Source organism: Phalacrocorax carbo, chromosome 14 (genome assembly GCF_963921805.1).
Source record: "Phalacrocorax carbo chromosome 14, bPhaCar2.1, whole genome shotgun sequence".
Classification (NCBI taxonomy): Eukaryota; Metazoa; Chordata; class Aves; order Suliformes; family Phalacrocoracidae; genus Phalacrocorax; species Phalacrocorax carbo.
The window spans coordinates 3858641-3874622 of record NC_087526.1 but is presented as its reverse complement, the minus strand read 5'-3'; the positions used below and the strand labels follow the sequence as shown (position 1 = coordinate 3874622).

Sequence of the window (15982 nt, the reverse complement as noted above, 5' to 3'; positions counted from 1 at the left end):
CAAATTCTCATTTGCATTTAAAAAGTTGGCAAAAGGCATGGCTAAACCAGAAGGCCAAACGTGGGCACGTGAGAGTGAGAAGCAGTGCCCTGAAATCCTGCCTGACTTCAGAGGGTTCAGACTGGCTTCTCCCACACATCCCAGGCCATTGCCAAAACATCCTGGGTGAGTCACCGTGAGGCGGGGCGATGTGCCCGTGTGCGCGCAGGGTGTCACGCCTGGCGTGTGCGCAGCGCCCAGCGCCGGCGGGGGCATCGCCTGTGCTGCAGAGCGGGGTGTGGGGACAGCCGTGGCTTTCTGCCCGCTTGGAAACTTTAACGGGAGAACAACTGATCTTGATCCGGCCAGCTGCAGGCACGGAGGGTCTTCTTTTTCAACCTCTGACTTTCCTTTCGACTCCCACACCTTTTGGGACTCCCAAATCTTTTTGGCTTCTACTTTTTCTCAGCCTCTGCTTTTTACTTGGCCTCCCACCCTTTATTGGCCTCCACTTTTTCTCAGCCTCTACTTTTCCTTTCGGTCTCCCACTCTTCTTGGCCTCCAGTTTTTCTTAGCCTCTGCTTTTCCCATGGTGTCCCACCACTTTTTGGTCTCCACTTTTTTTTTGGACTCTACTTTTCCCTTTGCCTCCCACCCCTTTTTGTCCTCCACTTTTTCTTGGCCTCTCACCCCTTTTCAGCCTCCACTTTTTCATAACCTCTGGTTTTCTTTTTGGGCCTCCCATCCCCTTTTTGGCCTCTCACAGCTTTAGGGCCTCATACACCATTTTGTCTCCCCATCTGTTTTTGGCATCCACTTTTCCTTAGCCTCTATTTTTCCTTTGGACTCCCCACCCTGTTTCAGCCTCCCACCCCTTTTCTAACTCCACTATTTGGCAGTCTCTACTTTTCCTTTGGTCCCTAACTTCTTTTTGGCTTCCCAACCTCTTTTTTTGTCTCCCACCTCTTTTTGGTCCCCTACCCATTTTAGTCCTCCCACCCCTTTTGGGCCTTCGCACTTTTTGCAACCTCTGTTTTTCCCTTGGCCTCCCACCCATTTTTGGTCTCCACTTATTCTCAGCCTCTACTTTTCCCTTGGCTTCCTACTTGTTTTTGGCCTCACATCCCTTTTTGGCCTTCACTTATTCTCAGTCTCTGCTTTTCCCTTTTGGGCCTCCCACCCCTTTTGGGCTACCCTTTTTCTCAGCCTCTACTTTTCCTTTTGGGACTCCCACCCTTTTTTGGCCTGTGCCTTTTGTCAGCCTCTACTTTTCCCTTGGCCTCCAACCCCTTTTTTGGCCTCCACTCTTCTTTTGGCCTTTCACTCCTTTTCAGCCTTCCACCCCATTTAGGCCTCCCGCCCCTTTTCGGGGCTCTGCAGCGAGTTGGCTGTGGAGGAGGAGGAGGATCAATGCCGGTGCCGCTTCCAGCGGGGCGGCGGTGGCGTAGACGCGTGCGGAGGCTCTCGGCTGCCCGTGCGAATGCAGGCAACGGCTCACGGTCGCTTTTGAATGCCTCCCGCGTGCAAAGCATTGATTTGCAGTACATCTGAACTCGTTCCCCTAAATCAGCCTGACTTAAAATCAGTGAGCTGACTCCGACCCTGCAGATCCCAAGTTATTTAGCTGCTGCAGTAATTTACAGAGACCCTCTGACCCTTAATCTTTTCCTGGGGTGAAAAAGTTGCTTATCCCTGTCCTCTCAGGTGCATGGAAAGTAACTTTTTAAAAGCTTTATTTGGGAGGAATGGTGTGTTAATATAACCCCTTGAACCTCGCAGCCTGCTCTGCTGCACTCGCAGCCGCGGCGGGAGCGGAGGCAGGAGCAGCGTGAGGAGCGGGCGGTGGGCGAGCACCGAGGTGCAGCAGCCTCGGCTTGCTCTCGGGTTAAAGGCCACTTTCACAGGCCGGTAGGACTCCTTTGGCATCAGTCTGTGGCAGGTACTAATTAGTACCAATTAACCATTATCAGTGGCAGACAGTTCTTATGGGCTTCATAAAAAAAAGTCCTGTATGCAGTTTTCCTCTGGTGAAATCCCGTCGGGACCGCAGAGCGCTCACCCAGCCTGCGCTGGCTCGTGCCTCGCTGGCGCTGAGGTGGTGCTGGTGGGGTCGGGGGGGGACCCAGTTCCCCTCAGCCCACCAGTTTTGCAGATACTAATGCGCCGCTCGCTGATGGGTGAGAAAGAAGTCATGAGTTGTCTTTTATTCCAAACTTTTTGCTGCTTTGTTCCTCACTTGAACATACATCTGCAGGGCATTGCATCTGGGGTTTTGTGCAAGATTTTGCTGTGGGTCTTCCTCTCCAGCACCGCACAGGCTCTGCCCCAGCGCTGGGGATGGGGTGTCAGAAAACCCTGAGCTTTCACCCAGGCTCAGCAGCACGTGGGGCTGAGCTACGTGTGTTTGCAGAGGAGGGGCACACGACCAGTAGCTCACCAGTGCCTTGAGGCACGCAGTGCTGCCCGGGGCCGCCGACAGGCGGTCTGGTGCTGTGGGATGTGGTGGGAAGGTCTCTGGGGCGGGCCAGGTGATCCCCAAAACTTCACAAACCTTCGTAAGGCTTCGGCATGTCATCGGGCGAGTTGGCCGCGAGTGCTGGAGGAGGGCGGTTCTGGGGAAGCCCGTGCAGTGGCGTGGCTGGAGAGGAACGGGACCTTGTGCTGCAACTACTGGTGTGGGAAAAGCACGTGGGGTCGTTACCAGGAGTGGTGAGACGCGGCTTGTAGTGCTTCTGGTACTCCTGGCTACTGCGGAGGTGGTAGGCTTGGGTGCAGACGTCAACCATGGTTGGCTACGGGGGGGCTCTTTGAGAATGAGTCCCCAAGAGGGGAGCTGGGGTGTGTGTTGCAGCCGGTCGGAGGTGGCTCCCATCACTGACAGATGCTTTCTGTTTTTCTTTCAAATGTCTCCAGGCACTGAATGTTTAGGTCGCACCTTTCCAGGTAAACTGGGTAAGTGAAGTATTTCAAGAGTTGCCAAGATCTAATTATGAAGGCTGATTGCATGATTGCAGTTGCTGTACTATAAACACCCTGGTTACTCGCTTGACGAAATGGGTGGTACGTTGCCTTGCCCAGAGAGCGGCAGGTACCCGCTGTGCGGGGTGTGAGGGGGATGCAGCTGTGTCTTCAGAGGCTGACTGTGCAAACCTGGGGTTTTTTGTCTACCAACGGCTGGCTGCACTTTGGTGATCCTGGATGGGAATTTTTCCTTCTGCTGTTCAGTGTAGAAACGTCTTCAAAAGCGGAATGTCTTTTTAAGTGCAAGTACTTTTCCATTTGCTGTTACTCTGGCAAACTAATGAGCAGCATTACATCGAGGAAAAAACCTTTCACTGTGTTTTGTGAAGATAGTTTGACAACCTGAATCTTTCTAAGTCATGGCATGTCGGACTTCTGCCGAGTGCGGCAGGAGCGGCCCGTGTTCAGCACAGACAAAACCAGGAGCCCTGTTGAACCAGGCTGCTGGATTTGAGCTGAACCTGCTGGCAAAAGAGCCTTTGCTGGTTTAAGAAGACATTGTTGTAACATTTATGGGTCTCTCTCAGTTCAGAATTGAGTTTGAGAGTACCTCAAAAGTAAGGCGCGTTTGCTCAAATGTGGTGTCCCAAGCCTGCTGGGGAAGAACCGACTAAATAAAGTGTTAACAAGTGGTCAGTGAATTATAATAAATGGCTAATCAGTTGTTAGAGAGCCTGGGAGGTCACTAGAGCTTATGACCTTGGCTTTTTACCATGTTCAGATCTTTAACGTGCTCATAATACCTACAAAAAAATCATTCATTAGGCTTTTATCAAGCATCTATTAGTAAAAGTCGTAATCTGAAATAAGACCAAAAAAAAAGGAGAATTATTTCAGTTGTGTTACTTCAAGCCTGATACACCATTTGGTAGCACAGCAAAATAGTCATTGCTTAAGCAAGAAAGCTGTAAGACACCACTGATCCCACCAGCAGCGTTATCGTGGTACCAACATCAGGCAGGTGAACAGCAGGAGCCTGAGGGCAGAGCCGGAGCTGGGACGCTCACGCCAGTCTGGAGGGAAACTGTCCTGCAGCAGTCAATGATTTGTTTATGTTTATTTTATATTAATGCCTTAAAGGACAGATTTCAGCGGATGAGCCGGGCAGGCACAGGGAGCCCCTGTGTCACGCTGCTCTGAGCAGCGTAGCTTGGGGCATTTTCACTCTAGCAAAAGGTGTTTGCTGTTGCTCGACTGTTGTAAAACTTGCACCTGTTTTCTTGTCCTGTGATTTAGGAAAGCATGGGAGCGGGGATGTGTTCTAGCTGTGCTGCTCTTCCTGCTTTCCCTGGTCTTCCCTGTCCCATTTTGTGTGTATGTTTGTGCCTCATGGAGGGAGGCAAAGATGCAAGTGAAAATATGCAATTTTCTTAGAATATAAATAATAGAAAATTAAATATAACTTTTTTGTTGTTGTAGGGTTGTTCCTTGCAGTCTATAGTTGCTTACTCCTTTGCCATGCTTTTGTATTCTTTGAGGGGTTTTAATGTTACTGAATGGATACCATTTGGAGTACGGTGTAGGACACTTCATCGGTCTTGCTGCTAGCTTAACTGCGCGCCGAGTGAGGAGCTGTCGTTGCAGGCATCGGTGAATGCCCAGAAAGTCTCCCTGGGCTTCTGAAAACCGTGGTCTGTCGGACGTGGCTGCCTCTGTCGGACGGCTTTTTGCCTCCCCTTTGTTGTGTGGGTCCTTGGCTGCAGGTACAGCCTGGGCCAGTATTGCCAGACATCACCACCTCCAACAGCCGCTTCCTCCTGGAGCACCCTGGTGCTGCCTGCGGAGCCGGGACCCTTGGGGAGAGGTGGCTGTGCCCACCCGGTGCTGCCTGGGCTAAAGCCCTGCTCATGGCGGGTCAAAACACAAACCCTGGGCAAGGAGCGCCACCCGAGACTGACTCAAGGGAGGTTTGGCTTTCATTGGGTTTTTTTCTTGGGTTTTTAAACTGCTCCACCATCTTCCTGGTAACTCCTGGATGTCTCCGGAGTGGGTGCCAGACTCTTGAATTTCTGTAAATCACTTGCGGATCTCTCTCTCGCCTGCTGAGAGGGGATCAGTTTGGCTGAGCCGCAGCCTCTGCCCAGAGCTGAGCCCCGGGGCACGGTCAGGTGCTGCTGTCCCCGCCGTGGGGAGCAAAAAGGGGTGCTGCAATTACTGCTGGGTTTTGCAGGCTCTCCCGCTTCTCACAGGGGGTGGCTGGGAATGGCTACGGACGGTGAAGAGGAGATGCCCTCACCGAGGAGCCACTCATCTGCAGTCCTTGAACTCTTTAAAATCAAAGGGCAGGGTGGAGGGTTTGCACAAAACAAAATTCACAAGGCAAAATATGTAGCTAGGTGAAAATGTGTCTACTGATTTCTTAGAGGTTTGAGTGAATTCTGTCCATGTGGGCGCACAGACCTCCCATCTCCCAGAAGCTGGGTCGCTCTCTGTATTCGCTGCAACGCTCCCCTGTGAAAATGCTCATATGCATCGTTCTTTATTGTTGTGGGTTTGGGCATTTTGTTATATTAGTCTAAATGGGTTTGTTTCCATAGCTGCATACTGCTGATAAAAACCCAGTGTAGGATCTCTCAGTCTCCTCGTGCATGTGTACCAAAAATAAATCACACGCAGTTGTCACAAGATGAGCTGCTGCCATGGCAGGTGCCACGCTGCGAGGAACTTTGGGCTGGACCTTGCTGAGACCGCGGGTGCGTGCCATCGCACCCCGCTGCCCCCACACAGCATCCTGCTGCAGCTCCCAGCTCTGCAGGCAGCGTTGGAGACCCGGAGCACCCGGGGAAGCAGTTGCTGCAGGAGGGATGATGTTTTGGAAATGGGGTGGGAAGTGATGGAGGTAGGGGGAGAAGGAACTCCTTGTCCCTCACCTTTTTTTCAGGTAGAAAGGTATGGATGTGGTAGGGTGTGTTGGTGAAGGATTGGCATTAGGTGGCTACCAGGGTAATAAAACTCCTCTCTTGCGCTGAAGTCAGCGTATTCACCATCAGCTGTTAATAATTTGCCTCTTGTCAGAAGGAGGTGGGCTTTTAGTGGCTATTTAAGATATCTCAGCTGCTGGGGGTTGGTTTTGCTTGGCTTCAGGTTATAACTGCAAAGGTCCAGCCTGGGGGTGGCAGAAGGATGGAGGGTGTCCTGCAGCTGCCTGAGGTGGCTGCTGTGTGTACCCAGGGTTGCAGGTCCCACGTGGAGCAGTGCTCCCGGCCAGCGAGTGCTGCGGATGCCCAGGGCGATACCACACCAGCGCTACCACCTCTGCGCGTGTGGGTTTCGCTGTCTGTGCAGCTGGGCTGGAGCACCTCTTCTGGCAGAAACCCTGGGTTCTAAGAGGTATTTTTCCTTCGGGAAGAGTGAAACTATTGATTTTTGTTTTGCCAAAAGTTCTGATCCACAGAGTGGTGCATTCTGGTGTGGGACCAGCCTCACTGTCTGGTGTGAGCGCTCGGAGCAGGAGCTGCCTGCGGTGGCATGGTCAGGGCATGGCCAAGGGCATGGCCAAGGGCATGGGAACGCCTCGGGGAAAACCTTGTCCTGAGGGTGCTTGGGGGGCGGCTGGCCGGCAGCGCTTCCCCTCGCTGCTCTGCCAGGGGTGTCCTTAAACCCTCGGCTGCTCGCTTTCCTTTAATGCATCTTTTTAAGTACTGGGTAATAGTGTTTTCTTTCTGGCAGAGGCGAAGGAGGGCTTTTAATAGGTCTTTTGTTTTTTCTTTGTGCAGTTGCCTGGCAGTAACCTGCTCTAGCATTTATTTAGGGTATTTGTATTTTTATATGTGGGGACCTGCAATACTGAGAAGCCAAGGGGCTTGTCCAGGGTCACACAAGGAATACGTGGTAGAGCTGGGACTTGACTTAAGCTTTTCTGAATGTTGAGCTGATCTTTAGGCTTGGTGGAGAGCAAACCATCTCAGTTTGTCCCCTTTTAATTGAGACAGGGAAGGCAGAAAACAAAGGCTCTGTGGAAGGAAGCTCTGTCCTGTTGGTGATCTGCACGGAGCTGGAGTTGCGGGGTGGTTGCGTTTGGGAGCGCGAGATTGGTATGTGTGAAATACACGGAGGCAAAGGGAAACCCAGGGCCAGTCAGGCTGGAAATCCGATGAGCTCCTTCATCTCCACTGGGGCCAGCTGCTCTGGGAACTGGGAGCTGCCCCGAAACCCTGCGCTGGCGAGGGAGGGTGGGCTGTGCGTGGCCTCCCTCCCTCAATAACCTGGTGCGTTTTGGGGGCGATGGCTGTCGCTGCCTGCAGCTGGGGTTTGCATCGCTGCTCCTGTCCCGCAGCGCCTGTGTGCCTGCCTTGTCTGAGGCAGCCCCTGTGTGCTGGCAGCACAATACTCGCCTTCACTCCCCATCAGACTGGAGGTCTAGACGCTTTCTCTGCCTTTTGTTATCAGGGTCACAGGTTAGGGAGCGTTCCCAGCTCCTTTTCCCTCCGCTGGTCAGGAATCCTTCCCCAGAATCAGGCGCTCCACTGGGGACTGCAGCGGGGACCCCTCCGGAGGGAGTCACCCTGCTTCCCAAACACACTTAGATTTAAAATTATTGTGGCAGCTCCCAAAAAGAAATGTGCTTTTGAAATGCAGTCGGGATCACCCCCACTCCAGTTCTTGCAGGCACAGATGCTCAGCTGACACCAGCTAAATAGAAACCTTTTAGCCCTTGCCAGTAAGTCTGGAGCAAACTGCCAAAAAGCATCGAGGACCAAGATACAAAACGAAGTCAGGCCTGAGCAAAGTACTTAGAAATGAAGGATGGAACCGATGTGCTCTGTCTCTTGATTTTTAGCACATGAGATGCTTCAGTCTCAGGGTTTTGTTAAAATACAAAGGTGGAATTTTAGAGGTTTTCAGCAGATACAAAGCAAATAAGTCCCCTAGCAACAAAGGAAAGGTTTTTTTTCCTTTAATGCAGACTTTCTTGGCATGAAGCATTTTTGAAATTTTTTTTTTCCTCCCTTTAAATCAAAGATGAGTTTTGCTGAAGGAGACATTTTTAATGGCTTTTAGACACATATTCAGAGATGGGACTTGAGCCCTTGATGTGCACCTGTTTGTTCCCCCCCACCCCAGCCCACCCTGAGTCCCCCCACAGCTTCAGCCTTTCCCTGGCCTGGGGGGTGCCTTTGTGCTGCTGCCCAGGGGAGCAGCCCCTTGCCTGGGGGGCGGGAGGTAAAGGGTGGGGAATGGTTGGAAAAGTAAGCTGGTAGCAAGTTTCCTGCATGGTTTCTTCTTCTCTTCTCTTTTTTTTTTTTTTCTTTTTTTTTTTCCTTCCTGGCAAGAAGACATAACAAAAAATTGGCAGGTTCATACTTTTTATTATTGAATTAAAATCTATTAAATAATAACAGTGAGCCAAAACCTGAAATTGCTATTAGGCAGTGCTCTTGGTGAAGTGAAATGCTTTTGGATCTGGCTCACTGCTTGCATTCTGTGTGTATGTGCATGTGTATTATGTGTGAAGAATGAGTGTATGAAGCTCAGATAGAGGTTTTAAATAGTAATAACACTGGCAGCCCTTTCTCTGTGAATCCAAGGCTATTATGTGTCTGGCTCTTGCCAACATGAATTGCAGAGGAAGTTCATGTAAACTCCATGGCTGATTTGACAGCTGCACAACCGTGGCGGGTTCGAAGCCTGGATGCTGTTGAGCAGAAGCGATGCCATTTTTCTGCGTCTGGTGATTTACCTCTTTGCAGCGGGTGAGGGGGGACCGAGGGAGCCTGTTTCCCACCCTGGTCCCAGCACCAGCGGTACCGCTGTGGGGATGGGCACGAGCTGTTGGGCAGTGGTGGCATTGCCTCCCCCACCCCGCGCCGGGGTTTGGTGCTTCCACTTCTTAGCGAGGGGTCGTGATTCTGGAGTTGCTGGAAGCTGTGACGGCAGCCGAGCATTCACCGGGACCTTGTTTTACCCTTACGGCAAAACCCGCAACTTATGGTCAGGTCAAGGCTTCAGCTTCTTCCTTAAAGCTTTGTTGGTGGCCTGGGATGCTTCCACTCTTGGGTGAATGTCACCGACTTGCGCTGCCCGGGGCACACGGGGGGCACATCGGCCGTCCTGCCGGCGGCAGGGCATCAGCCACCCGTTGCTCTCCCGGGAGCGCAGGGTGGCTGCGGAGCTTTGCTCCCTGCGTCCGTGGAGGGGCTGCGCTGCAGAGCCCGGTGGGTTGGGCGGTGTCGGGCCCCTCCAGCACCGCGTCTGCAGCCCCTGGGTGCAAACCTGCTCTTTGTGCACTGTGGCAGCGGGGACAATTTGGGGCTAATTCCTCTGCAAACCCGCAGTGTACCGAATGATGCTGCCTGTATGGGGTGCGGGGGGAAATAATGTTAAATTAAACTCTCCGTAAGGGAAGAAAAGCATCCAGCCCCATTCTTTACTGCTCGTTTTAGTAATTTCTTCCAGATAACCTACACATCTGTGTCAGTGCAATTAAAGCAGAAATTCTGTCTAATGAACAGTTGTAGCCCTTGGGCTATTGCAGAATGAACAGTGAAGTTGGAAATAGTCTTATTAAAATAATAATTAAGAAAGAAGGGTGGGGAGACAGAGGGAGGTGCAAACGAGGTGGTGGTGGGATGCTATAGGGTGAGGAGCAGAGAGGACCTGCAGCCAACCTGGTTTTGAGCTTCCAGGGGTAACGACCCCCCATAGAAGTGCCTGTGTGGTGCGGCTGGACCCGGGACTGGGCACACCCTGGTCCGCCTCCCTCGCCAGGGGCATCTGGTCACAACAAAACTGTCTTTAAAAGCCAGGCTTGTGCTTTGGTAAAAGTGGCTGCCTGTGGGGTAGCTGTAGGTGGGACGCTCGCCCCATCGTGGGCAGCGTTAGCTGTCCTGTTAAGCCAGACCAGCTCTTTTGCTTATGGTTTGGTTGGGTTGGGTTTTTTGGTTGTTTTTGGGTTGTTTTTTTTAGATTTTGGCTCTCCAACAGGTGATAAAGCTCAGGAAGGGAGGAGAATGTTTCTTGTGTTAGACAGGATTATATCTGGTTTTACTTTTTCCAGAAAACTGTCCTTTCTCAGTTAAAAAAAAAAGCATGCTGTGCACACCCACGTAGTTTGCTTTAACTTTTGTGTCTGAGGATGGTGACTGCCCAGGCTGAACTCTATCAGCAATGGAGACTGGCCAGTTTCTCTCATGTGAGATAGTTTATTCTTTTGCTTTTAAGTAAATAAATAATTAAAAATTCTTTTTCAGTGTTAACCCTTGGAGTTATAAGAGTCTCTCTGCGAGTCATCATTTTATATCAATAAATCAATTAATACGTCAAGCTGGCTTTTTCAAACTTAATACACTCCTATTCAGAAATGCATGTGCTGCAGAGAGCTAGTGACATCTCAGATTAACAAAAAAAAAAAGGCAACTATCATTAAAAAAAAAAAAAAAAGGCCAGACAAATCTCACTGGAATGATACATTGGAATGATTTTAGTGGGATTTATATCTATGAGCTGTGGGGTTTTTGTGGTTTTTTTCTTTTGAAATGGTTGTGAACCAGAGTGATTACTTATCATTTTCATTTTAACTCTATCTGACAAATCGTTTTAGATGGAGAAAGCAATACTGCATCTTTAAATGGCTACTCTGTCAGCGCATCTTGCAGGGCTTTAAATGCCCTTTGTTATCGCAGTCTAGACAGGACGCAGGCAGAATATTTGATATGTTATAAGGCAAAGATTTGACAAGGTTGAATTAATTTACTGGCTTATTTAAAACTGAATTTCAAAACATTTTTCCTTACAAACTTGTCTTTCTTTTTCTATCCTATATTTTTTTCTTCGAAGTTAGTACAGTATGTTTCAACTGTTTAGACTGGGAGAGGAGACATTAGCTTAGTGCAGCCTGCAGTACTTTAATTGCCCTTTTTATGACTGTCTAGACATCATGCAGATGCATGTTTGTGGTGAGAAGACATTTCCCCCTCTGGTTATACGATAGTCTGAAACCTTTACATTGCCTATCTCCTTAGCCCCTCTGTCTTGGAATGTGCTTTACTCCCTCCATCTCTGAAAACCACTTTTTTCCCCCATCTTATTTTTTGAAGGACACTTCAGCCCCCATTTTTCTATTATTTTCCCCCCATGCTTATTTGCAAATGCTAATGCTTTCTGGGGGAATAAAGGTATGTGGAGCAAATGGCTCTTGGAGCCCCACGGGCAGGTCAGGCTGCAGAAGCTGCAGCCGAGGGATGGCTTTGTGCGCCGTTTGGCGCTGCGCGATGCCCTGGGTGTACCTGCATCTCCGCAAGTATCGCAGTAGATGCATATGGCTCTGTTTGTTTGGGTTCCCCTTGCCATAAGAGCACAGCCTTGCAGGCCAGGTTTAAGAATGAAAATATCAGCAAGGTTTGAATGGGTTCAGAGTTTTAGTTATGCAAATCGGATGCATTAATTAACCCCGTTGCTATAGCTACTGCTTTATTGTTAAATGCAGTGAAAAGGGGACAAGCTGTGTCCACGGATAATCCTCTCCTCTGTGCTCTTCCCCCCTTCCCCGTCCTCCCGAAGGCGCCCTCCGCCCGGCGCGAGGGCAGCTGCCGCCCTCCTCCCGGGGGCCGGGGTACCCACCCGCCGCCGAGCATCCTCGTCCCCGCGGGCAGGTGGCGGGTGCTGCGGAGGCGGCTTGAAAAGACGGGCTAGAAACCACCTCTGTGGAAGCGATGGGTGAGCCGGGGGGCTCCTCGCCCCCATGGCCTCTTCCCTCCAACCGCCCCCAAAACCTATTGTCAGGGCTGACCTCGCGGGTCGGCTCTTCACCGCTGCCCTGTGTCATCAATCTGTCGTCTGGGGGCTGTGTGGGGACGGGACTGGGGTGCTGGGGACAATGGGGCGGGCAGGAGGGACGCAGATGTGCCAGGGGATGGGGACTGGGATGGGGCGGCTCATCCCGCCACGGCCGGGCGAGGGGAGGGCATGGGAACCCAGCCCCGCTCGTGGCTCTGAAAACCGTCTCCGCTGAGCAAGCGCTGCTGGGTTTTACACGGGAGAACAGCTTCTCTTTTTGTGCGTGCTTAAAAACTCAAACGCACAATGCCAGAAGAAAATATGGACCTTCCAGCATATCTGCTGTAGGAGTTAAAACCATTCTTAGGCTGTTGCTAGAGCTGAGGTGGAAGTAAATTTATTATCTTTAATTTTATCAGATTCGGCACATTTTAACTCGCCTCCCCCGTTCACTCTGGTGTGTGTATGTGTGTATATATAAATACAAATTTTTTTCACATCTCTGTGAAATGCACGTGCATTCGCTCCCATCTGGTGGTGTTCAGACCAGTTCAAGAACTGAAAATGAATATTGCAGTGACCAAGCACAGTGTGCGTGTCTGAGTATTTGCATGTGTTTTGCATAATTTTTTTCTGCAATGCATAATTATATCTGTAACTTAAGATTGTCCTTGTTCCATAGGAGCGACTTACCTTGTGAAAGGTCATTCCTTTTGTAAGCAAAAGCTGCAAACTGATACAGACGATAAGGGCGCTTAAGAAGAGGCAGAGGAGGGAGAGGTGTCCTGCCGAATGGCCTGGACAGGGCTGAGGAAATCCGGTCGCAGTTACAGCCGTGTCATGACCTGTGTGGCTTTGGCCAACTTGCTCAATCTGTGTTTCAACACCCGTCTGCGAGCCGCTCGTCGGGGCAGCCCGTGCGGCACTGCTGCCCGCAGGCGCGTGTCCCGGAGCCCCCGGGGAGGCTGCAGTGACCCGGCCTTGGGGCAGGGGCACGGCGGGGTCCCCAGCACTGCTCCCGAGTGCCGGTGGGCTCCTCGGGGCTGTGCTGGCTCGCATGAGCTGCTGCTTCACACAGGAGAAGTGCCAGAGGAGCAGATGTTCCCTGGGCACAGCTCATGGTGTTTCATGGCTTCTCTGCACCTCTGCTGCATCCCTGGGCCAGGCGCAGGGTGCGAGCGATGGGTGTTGTGCTTGTGGCAGGGAGGCACAGGCATTGCTGCTTGTCCCCGTGCCCCTCCCGGGGTGCCCCTGCGTGAGCGCTGGTCCCGCAGGATGTGTGGGGGTTGGGTGCTGGCACTGGGGCACCTGAGCCCCGGCTGGCTCTGGCAGGGCCACGGTTGAGCATGCTGGGAATTGGCCGATGAATGGTTTTCCCCAGGAGTAAGTGGAAATGGAAACTTTCTAGAGGGCAGCCAGGGTGGAGGGATGCGGAGAGGGAGGACACCAGGGAGGGAGACCTGGTAAAACCTGGTATATACAGCATTTGGCCAGGAGAGGCTGTGGTCCCTGCTGATGACAGCCAAAAGCCTCCACCTCCGTGCCGTGCACCATCGCTGCTGGTGGTTCTGCAGCAGGGTGGTCCATACGGAGCAGGAAAGCCTGTGCCATCTCACTGCTTTGCAGGCAAGGAGAACGCTTTGCTGTCGCCTTCCTTTCTGTGCGCACAGCAAATGCAACGTACTGGATCCTCGTGACCTGCAGAATGAAAGTTGCCTCATTTTGATGGGCCTGGTGACTAATGAAACGCATATTCCGTAGTGCCTCGGCAGCAGCAGGAGGAGGAAGCGGGCTACGGCGCTGCCGGCCGCGGTCGGGTGATGCGGTGCAGGCGGCTGCGGCTGACTGAAGCTGCAGGTGCCGGCAGCGTGAAGCAGCTCCGTTGCAGCGGGAGACAGGGCTCAAACGAAGTTGGAATCGGAAATCCAGTCCCTGTAATTGTTGTTAGCTTTCTGGAGAGGTGGCAAAGCCCTCCCTGGATGGAGCACTTGCTCTCCTCGGAGCGTCCGCGACTGGCAATTTGTCTGTCGAAACAGATGTGGGCAGCAACAAACATCTATTTCTATAACTAGAAACAAATTTGGTAATTGCCTCTTTCAACAGGACTTGCTCAAGCAGGAAATGAAATTCCTAAATGGCAGTTAGCAAAAGTATTTATAGCTAAGTTCATAAATGAGATGCGCTTTCCTTTGTCATGAGTTTCTGCTGGGTGGAAGGAAAAAAAACCCTCTGCAGAAGCAAGCCACATATTGATTAGGAGTGTTTCCAGGGTATACAAAAATACTTACTTATTAATGTGCTTATTTTTACTAGCTGTAGAGATACCCCTGACAAACAAAACCTCTTTGGTCTTTCAGGGTCAGCTGGCAGGGTTTGGTCCGGATGTTGTGTACTGTGTTTTTTCACTTGTTCTTTGGCAGATATTTTTCTGGTTTGCGCTATTTATGATCGCAGACTGTAAACCCTTGTTCCTGCATCCCTCTCTGGATGCTTGTGCTCAAAGGGGCGAGGTGACACGCTGCCCTCGCCCCTGCCCCAGACGTCGTCCCAGCCTGATGCCATCGTGCCACCTCTCAGGGAGCAGGAGATGTTCTGGTTGTTCTCAGCTTAGTGGGGGGCCATGAGCCTTTCTCAACATTTTCTAGTGAGCAAGCAAATTTACCTATCTTTTAAGTGCAAAATCAGAATTACTTTATTCTTCTAATCCAGTTTAGCCATCCTTACCCTTGGGAGTATCTTCAAAAGCAATGTACTCCTTGCAGTTGTCTCAGTAGACTGGAATCAGGCTTACTGTGCATAAAACCCTGGAAAAGGGGAGGGCGAGAGAAATGGGCACCAAGGAGGAGGGGAGGGGTTGGTGTATGCAAGACTTTAGAGACTCCAAGTGTCCCAAAGAACCTTGTTCTCATTGCTCTGAGGGAGCTGGTTAATGTCTTTAGGAGTTTCTCTAAACAAGTCTCCAGTTGGCAGGTCCCTGCTCGGAGCCAGGAGATGCCCCAGCTGAAGGCGCTGCTGAGCCCAGCTCTCATGCTTGCACTTTCCGTGTAAGAGCTGAGTGCTGCCGTGCCAGTCCTGCCTTTCTGGCCTTTCAATGCAGCTCTCGCTCCCTGCAGCTGCTGCTGTGGCCGTGCTAGCTTGGGAAGGTCAGCTGAAAAACAGGCACAGCAGTGTGATCGGGACAGTTACTGTGTTTTAAAGGCTAAAAAATATTCTGAGGCCTGACCAGTCTGATAATTCTATGGCTATAAGCATGAAATGGGGTCATTTCCCTTAAAACACACAAAAAAAGGGGATGGTGGTGCAGGATGAGGCCATCGTTTGCCAGTGACTCAGAGGAAGTGATGCTTGATTACCCAGGGTGACAAACGAAGAAAACGATGTTAAACACAAGAGTTATGGCCTGAGGATTGACACGGTGAACATGACTTCTTGGGGCCCCATCGCCCATTTTCCAGCAATGTTTTTTTTCTCAAACTGGCTCCTTTTCCGAATCCCACTTACTCTCTGCCCTCCTGCCCTGTTTGCAGCCTGCCATCAGAGCTCGCACGGCATTATTTCTGCTTGCTACATCAGGACCGGCCATGCTGAATCTGGAAATGCAATTTAGCTGTTAACTGTACTGATGATGCATGAAGCAGGACCAAATCCAGCGGGCTCTTCCCAGCCGCCCTGCCTGTTGTCACGGGCCTGATCCTGCCCTCTTTTGATGCCTTGGTGTAGCTGCTGCAGCTCCAGCCTCGAGATGGCAGCTATCAGTGCCAGCAGGGGCAATATCAAGATCATATTCTTTTTCTCCAGTACTTCCTGTGCTGCCTTGTAAACAAATATAAATTGTTGACAATCTGATGGGCCCTTCGTATGTGGTTTTATGGGGGTATTATTTAGAAGATACGTGTTGCAGATAAATGCTAATACACAAATATTGCAGTAATGACTTTGCCTGGTCTGATTGTTTCTAAGATGACCTAACAGGCGAGCGGGGAGGGTGAGTAATCTCCCATCTGAAGTTCTCTGTTCTTTCATATTTTCTTCCCCATCCATGGTCTCTAAGAGGGAGAACATTGGTCTCTTTAACAAGTGGAGCTCAACATCTGTTGGGTGAAATGGCCTCTGGAAACCAGGGGCGGTGTTCGGTGCTGCACCCTCTCTGGCAGCCTTTGGATTCCAGCTGTTGCCTGGAGCTGTTTTGGTTCTTGCTTAAATTAGAGCAGGTCAAATGTAATGTTTAGCATAATGGGCATATGTCCCCTTTCCAGGCAGGGCCAGG

At 51.1% G+C, this 15982-nt stretch overlaps 1 protein-coding gene across 3 annotated transcripts in view; it reads left to right on the top strand.

Annotated features, from left to right (window-relative positions):
• The window catches only part of PMEPA1 (prostate transmembrane protein, androgen induced 1), a 48427-nt gene that overhangs the window by 14421 nt on the left and 18024 nt on the right, over positions 1-15982 (top strand). For 2 of the 3 annotated variants that reach the window (XM_064465293.1, XM_064465292.1), the window contains exon 2: positions 2893-2931. The exons of the other annotated variant lie outside the window; for it this stretch is intronic. In XM_064465293.1, the coding sequence (XP_064321363.1) occupies positions 2893-2931 (39 nt within the window). The remainder of the gene's footprint in view (positions 1-2892; positions 2932-15982) is intronic. 3 annotated transcript variants of the gene reach the window in all.